We start from the raw sequence: 23,388 nt of genomic DNA, 5'->3' as shown, positions 1-23,388 counted from the left end.
ACTAGAGATTCATACTTCTTATTATTGAGTGTTAAGAGTATTACTTATTTATATATGTGTACACATATACACAAACACATATGTACACATTCTGGATAGAAGAATTTTGTTAGTATATGTATGGCAACTATTTTCTCATATTCTGAGGCTTGTTCACTCATTTTAATATGGATGTCTTTGAAACAGTAGATAGTTTTCATTTTAAAGAAGACCAATGTTTACTGTTGGTATTTTAGGTTAGTACTTTTTTGGTTCCTATCTAAGAAATCATTGTCCTCCTCTTGTTCACAAAGATTTTCTTCTTCTTTTTTTTTAAACTAAAATAAAGTTGTAACTTTCATGTTAAAGTCTACCATCAACTTTGAATCAACACTACACATGATGTTAAGTAGGACTGACATCCTTTTTTCTTCCACACAGGTATCCAGATATTCTAGTACCATATGACAAATTGACTATCTTTTCATCTTTGAGTTATATTGGTAGCTTTATTGAATCAATTGGCCATACATGTATGGGTTTATTTCCAGATTCTTTATTCTGCTTCAGTGATTTGCATGATATACATTCTGCCCAAAACATACTATCTTGATTTCCAAACCTTTATAGTAAGTTTTGAAATGAGGTAGTGTAAGTCTACCCAATTTGTGCTTTTTCAAAACTGTAACTTCATTGCTTTGTAGTTTTCATTTATACACATTTTGTTTAAGCTGTTACTAAATATTTATGGTTTTACAAGTTACCGTTTAATTTTTCCTGATTGTTCATTTCTAGTATAATATATAAATACAATTGATTGCTATACATTGGCTGCATATTCTGTGACCCTGAAAATTCAGTTATAAATTCTACCAATTTTTTTGATAGATTTCTTAGGATTTTCTTTGTCTTGAGTCATATAATCTGGAAAAGTAGAGCTTCCTTCTTTTGTCCCCAATATTTACACCTTTCTTTTCATTTTTACTGCCTCATTGTACTGGTTGACTATGATCTTCAGTACAATATTAAATATAAATAGTGAGAGTAGACATCCTTGCCTTGTTTTCAATTATGAAGAGAAAACATTCAACTTTCATTAAGTGCAATGTTAGCTGTAGATTTTTTAATAGATAATCTTTCAGATATTAAGATGTGCCCTTAAGATGTCAATAAGCATTTTGATTGATAGGACATCTTTTATTCCTTTCTTTGAGCACATTATAAATATTGTTTCATTGTCTTTTGAATTTGCTTTTCTGATGTGAAATCAGTTACTGATCTCAACATTTTTCTTGTGCAATGCAGTTTTTCCCTCCAACTGATTAAAAATTATTTTCTTTATCTCTGGTTTTCAACAATTTTCATATGATATCCCTAGTCTTATATTTGGTTTTTTGTTTGTTAGTTTGTTTTTTGAGTTGTAGTCTCACTCCATCACCCAGGCTGGAGGGCAGTAGCATGCTCATGGCCACCCCAGTGTCGACCAGCTGGGCTCCGGTGATTCTGCCTCAGCCTTCCAAGTAGCCAGAACCACAGGCGCACACTACCACAACTTGCTAATTTTTTATTTATTGTAGAGACAAGGTCTCACCAAGTTGCCTGGGCTGGTCTCGAACCCGTGAGCTCAAGCAATCCACTTGCATCGGCCTCCTAAAGTGCTGGGATTACAGGCTGAGCCACGGAACCCAGCCTATTTGTTGTTTTTTTATCACTGAATTATGTTGGTAGCTTTATTGAAAGTCAGTAAAACTATCTGGGGAATTTTCCTCCATTGCATCTTTAAATAATTTTTCTTACCTATTTCCCTCTCCTTTTCTGAGACTATGAAGGCACAGTCTTACTGTTTTCTCAGATAAATGCTAGTAGTAATGACAAAGTATCACCAGATTACTTCACTCTGTGACTTGAATTTGCTCAATTCCAAGTATCCTTTAAAAATCTGAACTCCACAGCAGTGACACTCTTAATTTGGGCAGTCTCTACGTGTATATATTCAGACCAGCCCTTGTCAAGTTTTCACAGAAGATCTGTACATTCACTCCTTAGCACAGGGCTTTCATCTCTGGCGTCCTCAACAGGACACCTGTACTCTACCTGAATTCCAGTTTGCTGTACTTGACAAGAAATTGTCTCTAGGCAAAAAACTGAGTTGACTGTGAAACTTGCCTAATACATTTTTCTTCTTTCAGGAATTGCAGTCGTTAAAAAAAAAAAAAAAAAAATAGAGACAGAGTCTCCCTATGTTGCCTGGGCTGGTCTCGAATTTCTAGTCTCATGTGATCTTTTCATCTTAGCCTCCATAGTCACTGGGATTACAGGAGATACTGCAAGCTTGTACTGCTCAGTCTTCAATGACTAAAAGCAGTTGCCTCGTATTTTCCAATTTTACGATTGCTGAAGTCCAGTATCAGTAACACCTATATAGCTAAAAGTGGAAGTCTAGAGGAAGTATATTCTTGTGTAGAGATTTTTTCAACTTTATGAATTATTATTAGGATTGTTTTACTATAATTTATTAACAAAAAACTACCACGAATTCAATAATTTCATTTCAGAAAATCACATTGAAGTATGTTACTGTGCTTTCCGTGACGTGAAATGCTAACACTTTTGATGACTAAAATTAAATTGTTAATGCACAATGAATTATCATTCAGGTTTTTAACAGTTCTAAGCAAAACAAATTCATGAGTAAGTACTAATATGGAATACTCACTAAATTATACTGTTTACATTATTTTCTCCTTATATTTACAAAATATATATACTTAATGCTATTATTACAAATGTTTGTGAGTAGTATATTCATAATGCAGGTCATAATTAATTAGCTAAAAACAATTGAAACTGTTTTCTCACATGGAACCTGAAAATTTGTCAATTGCTGAATCTTACATATTAGGTTACTTTATATGGTGATGAATGAAAAAATATAAAATGTAGGTTCATAATTGTGAGACTCCATGAAAATTCAGGATAGATTTAACTTATCATCATCAGTGGCTATTCTTTTAACACCAAAAATTTAGGTTAAATTTTTGTTAAAAAACTGACCACATGTTTTGTTAATATGCTATCCCATATTTGACTGTCCAGGAATTAGTTATTATAAATTGAGGAAGATGATTTAACATCATTATGTCAAAAAAGTTTTGGAACACGAAATCTAGAATATCAAGTAATGAATGTGATCCACAGCATGACCACTGAATTAGGAATGCCATTTATTTAGCTTTAGAAAATTTACCTTGTTATAAGTATAGCTGCATCCACTGAAGTCATGTCTTCCCCCCAACTTGTTGACATCTCTAAATGTATATCATTTTTTTTGCCAAATTCTTCATATTGCCACTTACAAAAACTTTCTAACATTTTCTCTCCATGGTGCCCAATATATAGGTCTGCCTGCAAAAGAAGAGATTTCATTTCAAATCAAATTATTCTTATATACACAAAAAATTAAAAACTTAGGGAACTTCTTGAATTACTAAAGCAGACTAGTGACCATAACATGAATTAGAACCAGGAAAACATTCGGGATTAATATACTCTGAGTTAAAAATCTTAAAGCTTTGAGAAGATGCAATAATTACAGAATCTATTTAATGATATTCTGAAAAAGAGGTGCAATGGAACATTAAAAATGTGGAACTTTTAGACTTAAATCACTCATTAGTTCTACAGTGTAAGAACAAAGGCTTTCTAATGTTCCAGTTAAGCAGAATGCCAAAATGATAGCACGGAATACTCTCCATTTTAAACAAATTAGATTTTAAAAAAAGTTATTAATATAAAAGTATATGTTTAAATAAGAGAATAAAACTATCAATTACAATCATAACTTTTTAAAATTGCATTTTGGAAAGTTAAGGTTTGCCATCAAGAATCCTCAGAAGGTTCTCATTTTTCAAATAAGAGTGAGATAGTAGCCAATACTAAAGGCCAGTTTTATGTACACATTAAGTGGACATTTCTAGATTTCCAAGTCAACAGAAGTACATCCTTTATATTACCTTTACTTAAAAGTCTCTGAACAAAGTTTCTCACCCACTTAACAAATAAAAAACTCAAGACTTTCTTACTGGAGTTTCATGGAGCAGAATAAGCTTTATCACACGAAGATTGACCTGCACACCAAGACTCTTGTGTTGGAAAAGATTAAAAACCTGAAAAAAAAAATTTAAAAATCCAAAAATGAAAATGGAAAACATCTTAATTTTTCTTAAGGCCTAGTCATGGGAGAAGTCCCAATTTACTTGAGAAATCTTATTTTTCTAAAAAGCTAGAAAGCAAGGTAATTTTTAAATGTGGTACCATGATTTAAAAAAAAAAAAATTAGTACTCATTTACTTTGTATTAGAAAATATATAACCAGCATAGCAAAATCATGCTTTCAGAGATATTACTAGTTAGAAGAGACTAAAGGCATTAGGCTGTGTTAGTCTACCCTATGTTGAATACTAGTGGAGTGCTCAGGAGGTAACCGAATATGAACAGAAATGTCTGAAGTGTGAAAAACTTTGTCCACTAGAAAATCAATCAAATGATAGCAAAAATAGTAAAAACTGAAATACATTTATCCTTAAATCAGAGGCTCTTACCCTGCCTTAAATGGTAACTAAAATTTGCCTTTGTCTTTTATTTCTGTTTATTCTCTTTTATGAGCCACTCTTTATTACAACCTTCTGACTCTTTCTTAAAGAAAGTTTATCCAACAGAGTATGTAATAAAATTAAAGGATTAATTTGGTAGTAAGATTCCCTAAGATGGTACGTATAAATGAAATTTCTATAACCCAGAAATCATCAACCAAAGTTAGCCACCCGTAATTCAGCTGGTTAAAATTTTAGCTATTAGTTATTAGGTTTTATTCATCAACCATAATTATATCTGATATCTAATTTTATGTACCTAAATAAAAGCTCAGTGGATTACCAACATCCATTTTTATCCCACCTCATAATCGTAGTCATTTTGATGGGGCCATTCATATAAACAAATATTATAATATTTCTGCTAATCTCAACAAATGGTTTCTTTTTTTATTTTTTGTTTTTGTTTTTTTGGGTTTTTTTGAGTTGGAGTCTCACTCCGTCGCCCAGACGGCAGTGCAGCGGCCGCTCCCGGCCACCGCAGCCTCGACCTGCTGGGCTCCGGCGATCCTTCCGCCTCAGCCTTCCAAGTAGCTGGAACTACAGGCGCGTGCTACCACACCCGGCTAATTTTTTATTTTATGTAGAGATGAGGTCTCACATGGCTTCTTTTTTTTAAAAGGGCATAAATAAAAGAACAAATAATAAGAGAGACTTTTGCCACATCAAAATTAGCAAGAAGGGCACTGTTTTCTTTTGCTAGTAGATGTAAATCATTATTTTAATATAGCTTTTGAGATAGATGAATTTGATATAGCCAAAGTACTTTTTACTGATGTCAATAAAAGAAAGGAATAAGTTAGTTTTTAAAGAACTTCATTATAAATACTCACACATTTCTTCCTTAGAGTTTTCTTGAAAAAATTCCAAGCGCACTTTAAAGTTTGCCTACCATATTTAAGATGGTTAGAATGAATCTCCTGGCTGCATCTGCTCCATGATAGGAAACCATTGCTGGGTCTGCAACCACTACAGTCTCTATGTTGTATTCTTGAGGTAATTTGTATGAATATCGTTTCCCTCTTCCACTTTCTGATATTTTTTTAGACCTAGGTCTTCCTTTATCTGCAACAGAGAATTGAATTTTTAAATGCACCTCTATATGGGCAAAGTGAATATATTAACACTTCATAATGGTAAGCAAAATGCGATAAGTTCCTTGCACACATGGAATCTCAAAGGGCAATTGATTTTGGAGTATGACATTAAAATCAGACAAAATGAACTTCTGTCACTTAATAGCTCTGCCATTTTAGGAAACTAGCATCTCCTAGTCAACCTCACTTTTCTTATCTGCAAAATAGATAAAAATAACTCCTACGATCTAAAGTTGTTGATGGCTTATAAAATCACATTAGTAAAATTTCAAGTAATAAGCTCCATATAAACAAAATAACTCAATAAATAAAATACAGTACTATTTTCTTTTTTATGCCAGTATCAGAATAAAGTTCTGTCTGCAAAAAGTACCTGAAGTGATTGCCTCAAATGTCCTCATTTCAGGCAGATGCCCTTGATTACTAAATTATTATGCATGGATTATAAAAGATTTGGCTCCATATTCCATCAGGAGCTCATAGAACTTACAACTTTAGGGCAACATAGATTTCTCAAATAGAGCCAAATAAAAGCAGTAACCACAAACAAAAAAATTTATAAATTTGACAACATAAAAATTAATAATATATTTATCAAAACATGCCTCTATCAGAGTGAAAAGCATGCCACCCTAACTGGGAGAAGATATTTGCAATACTTTTCCAGAATAAAGAAATATAGAGCTACTCTGAATCAATAACATTCTAATTCTATATATATTCTATATATTTCTATATTCTGATCAGGGAGGTAGCTCATGGTTTTATGTTCACTTTGGAAAAATTAAGCAGTTGAGCAACATATTATTTGTGCAAATTTCTGTGAACATGTGGTGCTTCAATAATAAATTTGTGATTTTAACAGCTTTATTGAGGTACAGTTTACACTCCACAATATGTAGCCATGTAAACGTACAATTCATTCATTTTAATAAATTTTAATAAATAAATCTGCACGATCTACTGTTAAATCAGTTTTCACTTCTTCCTCTCCTTACCATTTGCCAAAATTCTATTGCTGTCTTTAAATTACTATCATCTGTTTTCCAAAACTTGTACTTACTGACATATTTTATATTTATTTAATTTCGGTGGAGTTCCTAGGAGTGTAAATGGAAACATGTGTTTTCAATTAGTCATATTTCCCTGGATGTTGCCAACTGACTCTGAATTCAGGGATATGTTTTCTCATAGTGCTAGTTCATCTTCTTGGTTTCTGATAAAATCCTTAAGTCTCGTTCTGGGTGCAATTGACAAGCTAAATTGTCAATTCAATGCTGTTATATTCTATCTCACTAACTACATAGTCCACCTTTCATTGCCTTCAAACATGTTTTCACGGTTGCAGGATTAATCTACTTCGGAAGTCTTGACCTACTAGTTTTCTATTACTGGCTTCTAGGCCCAGCTGGGTCAGGTCAACTCTGAGATCTAACATGAACTGGATCCTACCACCATTGCTGGAAACTTCTCTGGTCTAGATGATCCCCATAAATTACTGTTTCTCATTTTTCCTAGAAATGACAAAGATTAAAAATTTACTTAATGAATCAAGTTTTACCCAAATATTACATACAGTAAGAGAACTAAGTTAACTGAAGTGTTATGAAAATAAATGCTAACATTCTTTGTTTATATCAAGGAACAAGATAATGTAAGATGACAAAAACAACAGTAGCCATCTGAAACATAATCACTGAAGTTAAAAGTGTACTTGATGGATCCTGATTTTGTGCCAGCGGTTAATACCAAAGACCTTGATCAAGGACACAATAAAAAATTGGTTTTATTCGTATCTTGAAGTCTAAGACACTTAGGAATTGATCATATGGTTTTTCCAATTGTGATATCAATTCTACTTATAATTATACATTAGTATCTTATGATATACATTTATGGTAAATATTTAGTAGAGAACAGTCTTCCAAGTATCAGAAGAAACTCATCTTGGCAGGGTCAACACCTGATAAGCTAATCTCTAATTATTATCTGTCGATCTATCTATCTATCTATCTATCTATCTATCTATCTATCTATCTATCTATGCCTGGCACCATGTTTTTCTAGATAGATATGTCACTGGCCTTGAAATAAAACAAGATATCTATCTATCTATCTATCTATCTATCTATCTATCTATCTATATATGCTTGGCACCATGTTTTTCTAGATAGATATGTCATTGGCCTTGAAAGAAAACAAGAATATAAAAAACTCTGAGTACTATCCAGCATATGTTCAACAAGTGTGACAAGTAGTAGCGTCCCACTAGTCCCAGCTTCTGCTAAGCCAATGAGATTAATACAGATGCATCCCATAAATAAAATGTGGCACCTCCTTCTACCTAGATACTTTTCCCACATTTTCTTGCTTTACCTTAGTTATCACCTTTCCATCCTCAGGGGGTTTTAAGTAAGATGTTATAGTAGATATTATTGAGTATCCATCAACATATTCTCCTTTTTTCTACTTTAGTATAGAAAACCCCTCTCTAAACATATAGCCCTTCGTCGTTTTTTTTAGCTAGGTGTTGGTTAGACAACCAGAAACATTTCTCAGCTTGCTATTCAACTGGGTGTAATTATGTGACTAAGTACTGAGGAAGAGAATATGAGCAGAACTGGTATGTACAACGTCTGGGCCTCTCTCTAAGAGAAAATTGCTTGTCTCCTACCTTTGTTCCTTTATTCCATTGGCTAGAATCCAGACAAAGTGTGGTGAGCTGAGGTGGACACAGCAAAAGGTAACACTCTGGGGAATGGCAAACTATAAGACAGAAGGAATCTGGGCTACTGGATGATGTCAAGGGTCAGAGAGACCAATTCGCTCTGGCCCACCTGCACACCTCTGAACTGTAAAATACTGGAGAAATAAACTATCTTATTTAGACCATTGTGTTTTGAGGGTTCTATTACAGCAACTTAGCCTATACCATAACTAACACAGACAGTTCTTAATCGCCTTTCAGTTGGAGTAAGGAGCTGCCTGTGAATTCCTTATTAAAATCCCCTCAAGTCATGCTTCAAACTACTTGCTTAGTTATCTCTAGAATCACAGTAGGAGCTCCACAAAAGTAAGGATAGAGTGTTTCCACTGCTTAATACAAGCCACATGATAAGATCCATTAGTGAGTATTAAAAGAATGACTCTGGGTATAAATGTAGCACTAAGGTAATTTTATATATTTAAAATATTGTAGCTTGAATATTACCAGATGATTTGTCAACTATAAAAAAATCCTTATCTACATAAAATAAAAAATTCCAGGAACATATTTTGTGTAATATTTTATAGATTGTATAATTTTGTAACCACTCAAGAACAGGTAGACCAACCATCCGTCTCCCAAGATCTCTCCCAATTTTTCCTTCCTCCCCTTGCTCACTCTATTCCATCGGTACTAGAAAGCTCACTGTTAAGGATTTGGGGGTTAACTGTTCTTTTGTCCAAAGCACACTTATTCTAGATGTGTTTCTTACTTTTCCTCTATTAAGGAGCCTTGCTAACCACTTTCTATAAAAGAAACTTGTTCTGTCTCAGTTGGCATATCTAATCTCCCTATCTTGCTTAATTTCTCATCAGGGCCTATACTAGTGCTAGTCAATAGGCATTCAGTAGAGTCACTGAAATAATGTTTTTATTTCCCCTGCTTTAAAAGTGTTAAAACTTACCTTAACTGATATTTACTTAACAGCTCTCAATTAATTTCTAGTCTCAAGAAAAAAAATCCATTTCAACTACAAAAAGAAGGTACTGTTTTACTATTGCCAAAATTACATTAAAATGGTCAGAACTTCAAAAGGGATTGACACACTATAATCAATCACTTTCTGTAAATAACATGTACAAAGAACTGTTAGAATCATTTTTATGAAAGACCAGATTAGAACTATAAAGTTATTCCTTAAACATGAATAAGATAAACTCTTTTTTAAGAGAGGTGATATCATTATATCATTTAAAATATGTCCAGTAAACCATTCTAATAAATTAAATTTAAATGTATGACCTAAAAAAGTTAAACTAGAAAGTCTCGAAACATGCATCAACAAACTTGTGATTTTTATAAACAGAAGGATAGAGGAGTCAATTTTTTTTTTTTAAGTGAGCTTTCTAGTACAGGTCCACCTAAACTTTATGACACTAACAATCTAAGTAGAGTCTTTAAAACAGGTTTCTGTGGGCAAAATGCATAGACACAAATCTTGGCTCTGTCACTTACCAACTTCAGGACTGTGAGTCAAAAACTTAATCTGTTTTTGCTGCTGTATAGATAGCAATTACATATGAATAGGGATATGTGTACGTGTATATGTAATGTATTTAGTGCAATGTCTAACATATTAAATGTGAACTGCATATTGGCTATTATGATGAATTTTGTAATACATTAACAAGAAGTGTGCTTTCAGATAGCTATATTGCATTTTATCTCTAAGTAGGTACATGCACACTTACATGAATCAGATAAACCTAGGCATATACTCTATGCTCTCAGTAAAATTTTGACTTTAACAAACTATTGCACTTTTATTATCAAACAATTAACTAAAACCTAGAGTAAATAATCACTGGTCATATTAAAAGTGCTGTTTGACATTCAGAACCCAAGAAAATTCCTAGGGCAACTATTTTGTTACCCAAATAGTTAATCTAATAAAGCTATAATCTGCATCAAATTTCCTCCCTTCTAGGATGTTTTCCTCTGCAAAAGAGAAAAATAGATTGTATTATGGGAAGCTACAAAATAGAAAGGTTAGCACTACAGTCTCATTCACACTGTCACTGGAATAACTTCATGAAGTTCAGAAAAGGGACAGACAAGGGCATGGGGTTTGCATTACAGGAGAAAGACAATAGGCAAGCTTGCACTTAAACCTGACTTTGGGTTCTGAACTGTGAAGGCTGCAGCAGGCATGGGGGGAAAATCAGATTTGAAATTGTTGTGATTTAATAAAACAATTTTACAATGTTAGAGTCACTAGAAATCATGGATATCAACCTCAGAATCACAGATGTCTACTTCCCCATTCAACAGAGAAATGACTGGTCTAAGTATATATAACTGGACAGCAAAGCATCTGGTGGAAATAATGAATTTATCTCAACTCTTAACAGAGAAAGGCTCTACAAACTTATTGTTCAAATAGCCAAACCACTAGTGGAAGCATTTGGAAAAAAAAATAATTCTTAAAGTCTTAAAATTTCCTTTGTTCTTCCTATTATCAACATCCCCTCTTACTCTATTACATTTCACAAAGAAGACTGTGGTTTCCCACATTTCTGTCTGTAGAGACTAGATTTTACTCTTATTTGTGTGTCCAGGGTCCAGCATGCAGTAAACATTTGGGGAATAAAACTGAAGAAACCTTGTGTCTAGCACTCTATTAGGCTATATAGTGCTCCCATGCTAGAGAAGCATAGGAGAAAAGTGCTAATCAACATTTCCTAATGTGTAACTCTACAAGCACAAAATGCAATAGTAGCAATAGGAAGCATTAGCTAGACCAGGAGAATAGGAATCTCCAGGGGACTCAGAAGGGCCTTCCAAGGCACCAAGTCTTGAATGATGAATATGCTAAAGGAAAGAAGAACAGCCTTGAAGGAAACCAGGAGACTTAGCAGCATGAAGGAATATGGTGCACAGGGATACAAATAAAAGACCTCAATGGACACAGATGTTTCTCTAAATATGCATAAAAATTACATTTTGTGGTTCAAGTTTTAAAATGTTGATTTCCTTGAAGCCCAGACTCAGTAACTCTGACTTAGAGTATCGGAATGAGGTTCAGAAATCTGCACTTTAACCCTGAGCCACAGGTGATGTTGGTGTAGGTAATCTATCTACCATATTCAGTTTGCTCTGTGCCAAGCCAAAGAGTATAAATTTTAACCTGAAGATATGGAGAATCCCAGAAAAAAAAATGTTATCAAATGCATCTTTTAAAAAAACTTGGAAGCTAGATCACAGACGATTAGACTGAAATAAGATGACATAGAGGAGGCAATAAACTGCAGTAATCCAAGCAGTATGTAAACTGCCTGTAGAGATCAGGGTCCAGGAATGGTGAGATTCCCAGTATGCCATTACAAAAACTTAGGTGCTTATTTTAAATCTTTTAGTTTCCTTTGTCTTATACATACAAATATATATATTGCTTATAATGTGAGAATAAGGTACTACGCAGCTCATAGGATTGTAGAAAACATAAAAATGGAATAACACATAACACCTTTTATAACTGGCACGATTCTTTTTGTACAAAATTTCTTATTATGACAATAGACAATAGAACAGAAGTTGTAGGGAAAAATAATAAACAAAGTGTTAAGAAGTATACACTAGCATGAATAAACTCAATCCGACTTATAGGAAGGGAGTGGTTAGAATAATACTTTTTTGTTGCTGTTTGTGTTTTGGTTTCAAGGGGGTTACTTTTTACTTTTTATTTTTGGGTGGCTTGGTAAATAGTCAGGGATATCAGAAGAGGGGTTTGGGAGGAAAAATGATGGGTTCTGCTTTAGATGTATTAAGTCTGAGATGCTTAAGGATATCTGAATAGAAGTTATTATATATCTGGAAGTCAAGAGAGAGGCTGAAATGGAGATCGTTTGGAACTAATCAATGTGAAGTTAAACCCATGGATCTGTATTATATCACCCTGAGAAGGTATGTGGAATGAGAAATAGAAAAAAAAAGAAGTTCTAAGAAATGACCACATTTGGGGGGCATACATCTAAAGAAGACATATCTAGGAGATGTAAGAAAAATAAAAGGGGAGTTAAAATAGAAACCAGGAGGATAGTTTTTAAAAGGAAGAGCTTTTTTTATCAGTATCAAGAATGACAGAAAAAACATGTATGACAGATTTAGAAAAGTATGCTTTTCCAGCTAGTGACGGCCTTATTGGCTCTAATGTGTCAGCTTCCTGTGTCCTTACTTTCATTTAAATAGACTACCTGGAAAATTCTGAATTTCTCAAGAGTCTCAACTTCAGGGAAGACTCCATCATACAAGTTAGCCATTGTCTGTGAAAATCATGCATGTTGAAGTAATCTTTTTAATAAGTTACTTCCTTTGATGTTTTTATTGTCTACAATTATGTTGAACTCTTACTTCATCTCTTAAATTTTTAGTCCATTTTCCACACCAAAGCATGTTTAAAAACAATACAGTTGATATTCTACACTTCCATTTAGAGAAGAAATGTAAAAATATTCACACTCTTAGTGTGTGTGCTCCATAATGCCTTCCATACAATAACAATAATCTCCACGGTAGTTATAGATGGAGTATGGGAACTATTTCATTAGTGGCCTAGTTAAGTCAGCTCTAAGAATAGAGATGACTTCTCTTTGTCTTGCTCAAATCTTTATCTTCAACTCCATAAATCTCCTTTTCCCCCTACTAAAATGTTAGGCAATACAAATTGATCATGTCATTTTCAGATAAACCTTTTGATTATCTAGTCCATGACTCCTTTTCCGGGACTGGACCTTATCAAGTACAGAGACTTGATTTCCACTTCCCTGGTGGATGCTTCCTCTTGCCTTTATACTTTTGCATGTGTGGCACCTTCTGCCTGAAATGCTCTTGCTCCATTCACACCTAACAACTAAATACTAAACACTTCACATATGTTTTTAATTTTCACCCATAATCTCATTTGATTCTGAGGACAGGCTTGAGGTTCACGCATCACTACCACCATTTTGTATATTTCAGATGGCCCTTTTGGGAAATAAAGCAAGTTTCCCAACATATCACAGTTAGAAATTAATGGCATAGGGGTTTGAACACCAGCATTCTGACCCAACGTCCATTATCTTAACCTGACCCAGATACTCTGTTCCTTTTTCTCCCTCTAATCTTAATATTTTTTTTTAATCTTTGAGGCACAGCTTCCCACTTTTAGGAGTTTGGGATCTTATGTACTGAGCCTGTTGTAGTTCTAATCACAATATAGTATAATTGATGATTTACCAGTTTGTTTAAAATAATACATAGTTCATCTCTCGAGAAAAGAAACTGTCATTTAGCTCTACATCCCTGTGAGGTGACTAGCTGTGCTTACGCTGCAAATAAAAAAGCTAGGGTTCAAAAGTTTAAGAGAATTTCACTAGATTACCTTGGCTGAAGTGAGACTGAAGTGGGACCTTAAACCTGAGGCCTCTTACTCAACCTCATGTGCATTTCTGTCCTCTACATTATGTTTTAATAAAATAACACATTAATGTCATTTTAAAATAGGAAGGGCTCTGGAAATAGATATATTCAGGTAATCAGTACATCTAAACATAATCTGCCTAAGTCATTCAGATGAAAGGAAATCATGAAAATATTAAGTTAAGGCAACTAAACTTTATGATTTCATTTTGCAGAGGCAAATACTGCAACATTATCAAAATTTGAGCCATATTATTAATGTCTTAATATAACGGTCTAAGAAGAATTACTACAGTTTGGCATATTAGTACAATTAAATAAATATTTTATTTCATGGGCTGTTAATTTTGAAATGATTTTTTAAATTCTGTATCCTTAAAAAGCATCTAAAAATAGGTAAGCTAGTAAGTCTTCCAGTTGATAATAGCTTAGCACTCTTCTCATCTAAGTAGGCCAGCATTTAATGTGCAACAATCATGTCTACAAACAACATGTATCAGTAACTTTATGAATAATGTCTGCTAAACACAAATGTGTACTTATGCTTTATTAACCTATTAAAATTAAAAATTTTCTAGAAAATTTTTCTCCATGCATAATAGTATACAAAGCCTGCTTTGTGTCATCAGTGTACACGAGTAATTAGAACAGCTGGAACTTACTATGATTCAAATATTACCCAGTGCGGATTTTCAGTTTAACTAATACAAAGCAGTCTCCTTAAACGGAATACAAATTGTTGCTATTGTTTTTGTAGGTTGCTTTTGCTCATGATGCCATAACTTTTGTCCAGCTGATTTTATCTCCTTTACGGCTACAGTGCTTAGTATAGAGAAGTGGGACATATAACACTGAGTGTGATGTGGAAATAGACTCGCTTAACTCATTTGGATGATGATTCCTATACAGACTGATATAATACATTTTTATAACAGAAGTAACAGATCAATTTGGGATGAATATATTCTAAACAGAAACATACTGTAATTTTTTTTAAATCTGAGCACTATAGACAATCGATGAGATAAGCATCGTATGAACTCTGCAAATGTGACTTAGTGTCACAATTCACATACCTAAAGGAACCCCAAATACCATAATAAATTTTTGATTTGATATCTTGGCACAAACTACATTGACAAAACTGTAAATCTGCAAGTCAAATTTTAGCTTTTACACTAAAAATTTTCAATATTCATATTTTTTCAGGTTGTAATTGGAAATATTTTTCAAATCAGTGAATAGTCACGGAGATGTCTGGATTAGATGTCTAAATGTTTTTCCTACAAAAACTTTGAATCTTTTTTTTAATGTTGGCTATGACTTTCAGATTCTACTTATATAGCAAACATCATTCACTTTTCTTTTAATTCTTGTACATGTCAAATCTGTCTAAAGGAAATAAAAAGGTACACAAAACAGTCACCTTAATTTTATTTCTGTGCAGACAAAAAGAGACTAAGATTTGATGGTTTGGAATGTTTATGAGTCTCTGAAAATTTCCAGACTTAAGGGATTTAAATACTGAGAACAAAATTCAAAAGTATAAATCTTTGCTCTTCTTTTTATACTGCAGCTAATTTTAACCTCCAAAAAGATTTTTATGTGGAGAAAGAGAGAGACAGAGAGAAAGAAAGGAGGAGGATGCTTCTGGTCAAGGCAAAAGATATCATAGAGGTAGACTAAAATAAGTCTATGAACTCACAGTATTCAGTTTCAGGGTATCTGGAATTCTCTGTGTCATTTCTATTCCAGTGATGTGAACAGTATCCCATGAGGAACACTTTACAATTCAAGAAAAGTATACGACATGTTTTCTTAAAGTCTTCTTAAATCTCTGTTTTTTATATTAAAATGTAGTGCTTCATAAAAAATTAAAAGATAATTCCACAATTGAGACACTTAACTGTTATTAACCAGAAGAAATTCCACATTAAAAATAGAACTAAAGCTAGTAGATAGATGAAAGAAGGAGAGGGAAAATATTTTAAAGGAGTCATTTCACATTGCATATTTACTTAAATCCTTTCAGGAGAAAGCATTACCTGAAATTATACCACAATAATGACTGTGAAGAGCTGACTTCTCTGAGACTTTTTCCTCCATGGACCTTTTCTGCCTATATACACGGTGTGGGTGACCCGTTATAGCCATTGTATCATTGAGTGGCTCAATAAATATAAAGTCCTCATTGAGCTGTATAAATCCCATCTGGAATATAGAACATAAAAAGATAGGTAAAAAATACCATTAAAATACAGTTTAGGTTCTTCTCACAATTCTGTTTTCTTTAAAAAACATGTATACAATCTTCCAGTGAAACTATTTTAGCAAGCCACCAGTAAGGTAACTATCTTCCCATTTTATTACTTCATCTTTATGCACTTTATTGCACTAGCATAAACTTCATTTAGTTAGTCTTAGCCTGTGTGGGTGGGAGGCTAGATGCCAGCAACAGATGCACAGTAAAAATGTTGGAATGTTAAAGGCTCATTTTGAGAGACCCATGGGGTCACTCACATGTACAGCATGTACAGAGAGAGCAATACAGTTTCTAATTGCATACACAACAGAGTCCAACTTTTTGACAATCATTATTTAATAAAGTAATTCATGTAACATATAAGACACATAGCATTGAAATTCATATACAGCATGTTCTTAAAGCCTCTACTAAACATTTAAAAACCTTTGAAGAATAAATTAAAGTGAAGTATCACATTAAAAATTTTATTTCATATAGTGTCATGTTTTAAAAATTCATCCAATTGTAGAATAGAAGGTTAAAAAATTGTAAAATATGGTTATGGTCAATAAAAAGAACTTAAAACAAGTAGGCATCCTTATAACATGTTGAGGCTAAACATAATCATTTCTTCTTTTCCCTTTTTAGAATATAAACTTACATTGTAACTGGAAAAGTGTTTCACATAAAAGAACATGACATAAATTGATCTTTTCAATTATTGTTATTTAACTAATTAGTATATATAAATAACATATATTTGCCTGTATTACCTCTTTAGCAAATATTTTTGAAGAAATAATTTACTAAAGCCTACACTCTTTATATCCTATCTGCTAATATCAAAATTCTTAATTCTGTTTTGCATTACCAAAATAAAATCTATGCATATTTTATATTGCTTTGAGCCACATATATGTAACACAATAACATATTTATTCATACATAGTAGTTTTAGTTTTTCAAACTGAAAAAGAAAAAATAAGTGTATCATAAGAAATGCATGTTTTTTAGAAGTACAGAAAAATTTTTTAAATGTATGAGAGTATATTGCATCACTTATAAGAAAGACCACATGACTGCCAATAGGTTACCTCATTTTATTCTGTACCAAACTGATATTACAAAACACCTTAGAAATAAATCTAAAAATCCTAATTAATCTCATTTTATTGATTTGTTATATCACTAAAAAAATTCTCAAGAATGAGAATAAGAAATGCCATCACCACTGCCTGTTCGTCTCCTGTCTTTCTTCCTCTCTCTCTACCTCTCCCTCTCGTGTCTACATTTTTCTCCATGTCTCTTTCTCTCTCACACATACACACATGTGTGTGTGCACACAAACACATTTGGGGATAGAGGATAATGTAAAAAAAAGATGTACTCTTAGGATCCTTTAAATATGTTAGATATACATGTTTGGACCAAATATTTCTATGTAATTTTAATATACCCTCAAATAAGTTATTTTCCATACATTCTTTACCTCTCTCAAATCTGATACTAGCTTGTATTTTAAAGTAATTCCATAAAATCCAGCCATTCTTCTGAGTTTAATTTAATGAGAAACAAAATTAAATATAAAAATATTCAATAATAGCCATTAAAGAGGTAGTACTTTCACACACAGATTGGGAGTAGGTAACGTTGTATTATATATCATTGATTTAGATTGTGAAAATATAGAAACATGCTATTTTGTCTTATATATTAGTGTACTTTTCAGATGCATTCAGTATTCAAGGCCACTAATAAAACTGACAGCATGACTCATGATTGAAATAATAATTATGATATTCAGTAATAACAGCTTAGGCAAACATGCTAAAACATAAATTTACCTAAAACATAAATTTGCAATCCTGTACATTCTTTCAATAGGTTATAAACATTGTTAGATTTATAACAATAAACCTTATAAAATGTAATTGCGTACTATCACATAAAATTTAATTACTCCAATAACAGATTCTGAACTTAGATTACTTGTGTTCATAACATACTGCTAGCCATGTAATTATCAGAAAGATACAGTTCCTTTATCTACATAAGAACTTTATAGGGTTGCTTGAAACAAAATTTTTTATAATGGCATGCAATGCTCTTTTCTTGGGGTCTGATACAGGGTAACTACTCAATAAGTGTTCTTTGTTGTCTTTATTTTAATAATAAGGATAACCATAATAAATATAAGAACCCAAACATTTAGGTATAGACTGAAAAACTCAGAGTTGAAAGAATGAGATTTTATTAATCTTTATATCTCCCATTAGACATTAAATATTGTCTGAAATAAGTGTTTTGTTGTATTTTGTTTTGTTTTGTTAGGATTTGGAAGCTTCTTCATAACATAACATCTGTTGTATTAGAATTTTATCTAAAGACATTTTTTAAAACAAAAAGCCACTTTTTAAAAGGGGGGTAAAGGTTGAATAATTGTAAATGGTGACTCATTCATTCAATATGTCTTTACGGTCTTACCAATGTGTGCAAATTCAGTTCACTCTGGACCATATTTAGCACCACAGGTCACAACATGGACTTTCTATGTGAGCCTAGAACACCATCCAACGGCACACAAAGTCCTCCAGCTTGCATATGTAACATTCAAGACACTTGCTTGTATTAAAGCAGAATTGCAGAGGATCTTGATATTTTCTGTGTCCCCACAAAGAGTTCACTTTTTCCATTAACAAAATAAATTGTTTTATCTGCACTGTGATTTTACAAGCTGTAGAAGAACACGAAACCATATTAACCTCTCTGCACAAGTGCCCCTGTGCTGGATGCTCCAAGATTAGGCAGCATTTGCTTTGGTGCAAATAGTGATTGCCTCTCACTCTCAGAAGGAAAGAAAAGATCATGTGAATTAATGTGGCACAATACATTATCTAAAATAAATCTAAAGTATTTAGGTGTTTCCCTCACAGATTATTTTTAAACTTTTCAAAATAATTTTAACTATCTTGAGGCAGTTCATAAAAATATCTGGAAATACAATTATTTTCTACTTTTAATTTCTGCCATCATGAGCATTTTACCATTTGATAGTATCTGCCCTTTAGTCATTTAATGTTATTTAATTTCATAACTTACAAAAAATTCAATATTTTGCAATTTTGCATTGCTTAGATAAAAATGAGCCAATGGTCATTTTTTTATTAATGGTTCCGATATTTTTTTTCTCTATGCAGCTGTGTGCTTTTTAAAACCATAATATTGATCTCCATGTAGATGTACTACCACTACCACCAATTTCTAGTCACAGCATGAAATTTGATTTGGCTAATGTGCAGTGGTGTTTATATATTGTCGCTTCAATTCACAAAATATAATGTTTTGGTTTTTCAAATTCAAATTAATAATGAGCTATTAAGTAAATGGACAATGCCATTTTTTCCCCCAGAACCTTCATTTTCTAGGCAGTTTCAATGAACTGGCTGAAGTGATTTTTTTTGAGGATCAGTTGAACAAACATGTATGGACCACTCATCAAGTACTGAATATTATAAGAGCCTGTGATAATATCATATTAAAAAAATATGATCCAGCAATTTCACTTCTGGGTATATTTTCAAAGGAAATTAAATCAGTACATAAAAAAGATATCTGTGCTCTCATGTTCGTTGCAGTATTTACAAAAGCTGAGATATGAATTCAACACTGATAAAGAAAATGTGGCACATAGACACAATGAAGTACTACTCAGCCTGAGTAGTAGGGAATTCTGTCATTTGTGACAACAAGGGTGGACCTGAAAGATATTATGTTAAGTGAAATAAGTCAGGCACAGAAGGCAAATACTGCATGACCTCACTTACATGTGAAATTTAAAAAAAGTCAAAATCATAGAAGCACATAGTAGAATGGTAGTCAGCAGAAGGAGAGGAAAGGGAGGTTGGAAAGATGTTGATCAAAGAATACAAAATATCAATTAGACAAAAAGAGCAAGTTCAAGAGATCTACTGTACAACATGGTGACTATAATAAAAAACAATCAACTGTATACTTGAAAACTGCCAAGAGAGTAGATTTTAAATGTTCTCATCACAAAAAGAAATAAGTATATGGAGTATTATCTATGTTAATTGGCTTGATTTAACCTATCCTTTTCACAGTGTATATATATCAAAACATCAGTTTAAACACCATAAATATGTATAATTTTTTGTCAATTAAAACAGCAGGTTTTAAAATATATAGCATAGCACAAGAACCAAATGTTGTTAAGTGCTGAAGGATATAGGAAGATGCAAGATCATTATAATTTCAAGATATGGAAAGGTTGTGAGGGATAGCAGTACTCAGATAAGACTAGGAAAGGAATGTTCCTTATAGAAGAAGCATCAGGAGCAGGGACAAAAGGGATGGAGAGTCTAAGCAACAGATTGAAAAGATGTTTGAACAGAGAAATGGGAAAAAATATAGTCAAAAAATATACAGCAAACTCATATAGTTGAAAAAAAATTCAAATGACAATTCAAAGGAAAAACAAAGTCAGTGCCTTAAATATTTACAATAATAAGTCTATTGTCCCAATATAAGGTGTATCCAAGAATTAGTGAGATACTAAAGGAGCACATGTGTTTTATTTGTAATCAGTGGTAAAAGAAGATGCTGAAAGGGTTTGGCATCGGTATATGCTTTTTAGACAAATGTATAATGCCCTATGTAATCTGAATTTCTATTAAATTTAGTTTTCTTTGCTTTTCTTTCTTCTTTTTTTTTTTTTTTTTTTTTTTTTTTTTTGAGTCTCACTCTGTAGCCCAGGCTGGAGTGCAATGGCACACTCACCGCCACTCCAGTGTTGACCAGCTGGGCTCTGGTGATTCTTCCGCCTTAGCCTTCCAAGTAGCTGGAACTACAGGCATGCACTACCACGCCTGGCTAATTTTTAATTTATTGTAGAGACAAAGTCTCGCCAAGTTGCCTGGGCTGTTCTCCAACCTGCGGGCTCTGGAAATCCACTTGCCTAGGCCTCCCAAAGTGCTGAGATTACAGACTGAGCCACCAAGCCCAGTCAGGTTTATTTTCCTAAGTATTTTCTTGTGTGGTAATATTATAGTATATATCTTACTAAATTGATAACGAATTACAGAGTTTCAAATGTAAGAATAATACAGAACTTAATATAAATTATACTGCCAGATATTTATCTTGTGCTTTTTCAAATAAAATGTCACTTCAATATTACTGTAAATGGGAGTTACTTCTCATGCATTTGTATATTCTATATCTAAATATAAATCTGCATGAAAATACACTGCTTACATCATACCTACCATATTGTCTTGTCATTCTAAAACACCCTTCCTGACTTTTCCCTTTCAAAGTTTCTTCAGTATGCCCAGGAAGATAAATTCAAAACCCTTAATGAAGATATATAAGGTATAAAGTTATAATAAATCCTTGCCTACCTCTCCACTTTTTTTTTTTTATTTTATTTTTTAACTTGTTTTTCATAATCAATATTTTTTATTATGGTTTTGTGGGGTACAGTTAAGGGTTAGGTGTACAATTACGTTTCATTCAGGCACCCCGTTGATAAGAGGTGTTTCCCCATCCCCAGACAGATATTTGCTACTGTTAATCCCATCTCCCACCCCCCCATAGTTTCCCAGTACCGTCAGTCATTTTCTTATAGTATTGCATTGGATGTTCAAGGTCCACTATATGAGTGAGAACATGTGATACTCAGATCTTTGTTTCTGTGAGAGGTCACTCAGTATTATAGACTCTAGTTCCATCCATGTTGCTGCAAAATTCATGATATTGTTTTTTATGGCTGCGTAGTATTCCATCGTGTATATGTACCACATTTTTTTAATCCAGTCCTCTTTTGATGGGCAGCATGACTGTTTCCAGGTTCTTGCTATTGTGAACAACGCTGTGATAAACATACGTGTGCAGGTATCTTTTTTATAGAGTGATTTGAGTTCTTCAGGGTATATTCCCAGTAGGGGGATTGCAGGGTCATATGGGAGGTTGATATTTAGAGCTTTTAGGAATCGCCACACTGTTTTTCACAGAGGTTGCACTAGTTTACACTCCCACCAACAGTGTAGAAGTGTTCCCTTTTCGCCACACCCTCTCCAGCAGCTGTTATTTTTTGAGTTGTTGATAATTGCCATTCTGACTGGAGTTAGGTGGTATCTCAGTGTGGTTTTGATTTGCATCTCCCTGATGATTAGTGAGGTTGAACATTTCTTCAAGTGTTTGTTGGCTGCTCGGATGTCCTCTTTTGTGAAGTGTCTTTTCATATCTTTGGCCCATTTTATAATGGGGTTGTTTGTTTTTTTCTTTTCAGCATGTTTTAGTTCCAGCTACAATCATCAAAACAGCTTGGTATTGGTATAGGAACAGGCATATAGATCAATGGAATAGAATTGAGAGTCCAGAAGCAAAAACTCAATTTCTCAACCAACTCATCTTCGACAAGGCCTCCACCACCTACTACTGGGGAGAGGAGAACCTATTCAGTAAATGATGCTGAGAAAACTGGCTGACCACATGCAGAAGATTGAAACAGGACCCCTATCTATCCCCATGCACAAAGGTTAACTCCAAATGGATCAGAGACCTAAATGTAAAACCTCAAACCATAAGAACCTTAGAAAATGAAGGAGATACCCTCATGGAAATCGGAACTGGCATCCAATTCCTGAACAAAACCTGAAACCCACAGGTCATAAGACAGAAGATAGACAAGTGGGACTTTATTAAACTGACAAGCTTCTGCAAGGCCAAAGAAACCATCAAGAGAGCAGGGAGACAGCCTACAGACTGGGAAAAAGTATTTGCCAACACCAGGTCTGACAAAGGCTTAACATCCTGTATCTACAAGGATCCACTTTTATTTTTATGTTCAAACTTCATATATAACCATAACGAACATATTTGAACTGTGAACAAACCTACAGTTTAGCATATTTCACAAGAACGTTTACTTGCATGATGAAATCTTGGGACATTGCACATGCTACTTTCCCTTTAGAGAATATCATTATCCCTATGAAGAACAATCAAATCTCCAAAATCAAGAAGACCCTGTCCTTTCTCTAAAGCAACCCCTGCCTTCCCTATCTACTTCTACACCACACATTTTCCATTGTCATATTACATCTACTGTGGTCATTGTTTCATGAACTATTTGAGGGGAGACTTTTGGAACAGTGCTCATAATTACTTCAACACATTTGGCCTGGTGCCTAACATGTCCTCAAGAATTGATACTTTTTTTTTTTT

At 33.3% G+C, this 23,388-nt stretch overlaps 1 protein-coding gene across 1 annotated transcript in view; it reads right to left on the bottom strand.

Annotated features, from left to right (window-relative positions):
* Positions 1–23,388, bottom strand: part of ADAMTS19 (ADAM metallopeptidase with thrombospondin type 1 motif 19) — a 242,966-nt gene that overhangs the window by 172,473 nt on the left and 47,105 nt on the right. The window contains exons 3-6 of the mRNA XM_008066227.2: positions 15,941–16,106; positions 5,524–5,696; positions 4,062–4,145; positions 3,227–3,384 (exon numbers count right to left, since the gene is read on the bottom strand). Coding sequence (XP_008064418.2) covers positions 3,227–3,384; positions 4,062–4,145; positions 5,524–5,696; positions 15,941–16,106 — 581 coding nt within the window. The remainder of the gene's footprint in view (positions 1–3,226; positions 3,385–4,061; positions 4,146–5,523; positions 5,697–15,940; positions 16,107–23,388) is intronic.

This window comes from Carlito syrichta, unplaced genomic scaffold (assembly GCF_000164805.1).
Source record: "Carlito syrichta isolate Samal-C Ts95f unplaced genomic scaffold, Tarsius_syrichta-2.0.1 Scaffold308863, whole genome shotgun sequence".
In the NCBI taxonomy this organism is placed as follows: domain Eukaryota; kingdom Metazoa; phylum Chordata; class Mammalia; order Primates; family Tarsiidae; genus Carlito; species Carlito syrichta.
Note: the sequence above shows the minus strand (reverse complement) of the source record. Positions and strands in the feature narration are given on the sequence as shown.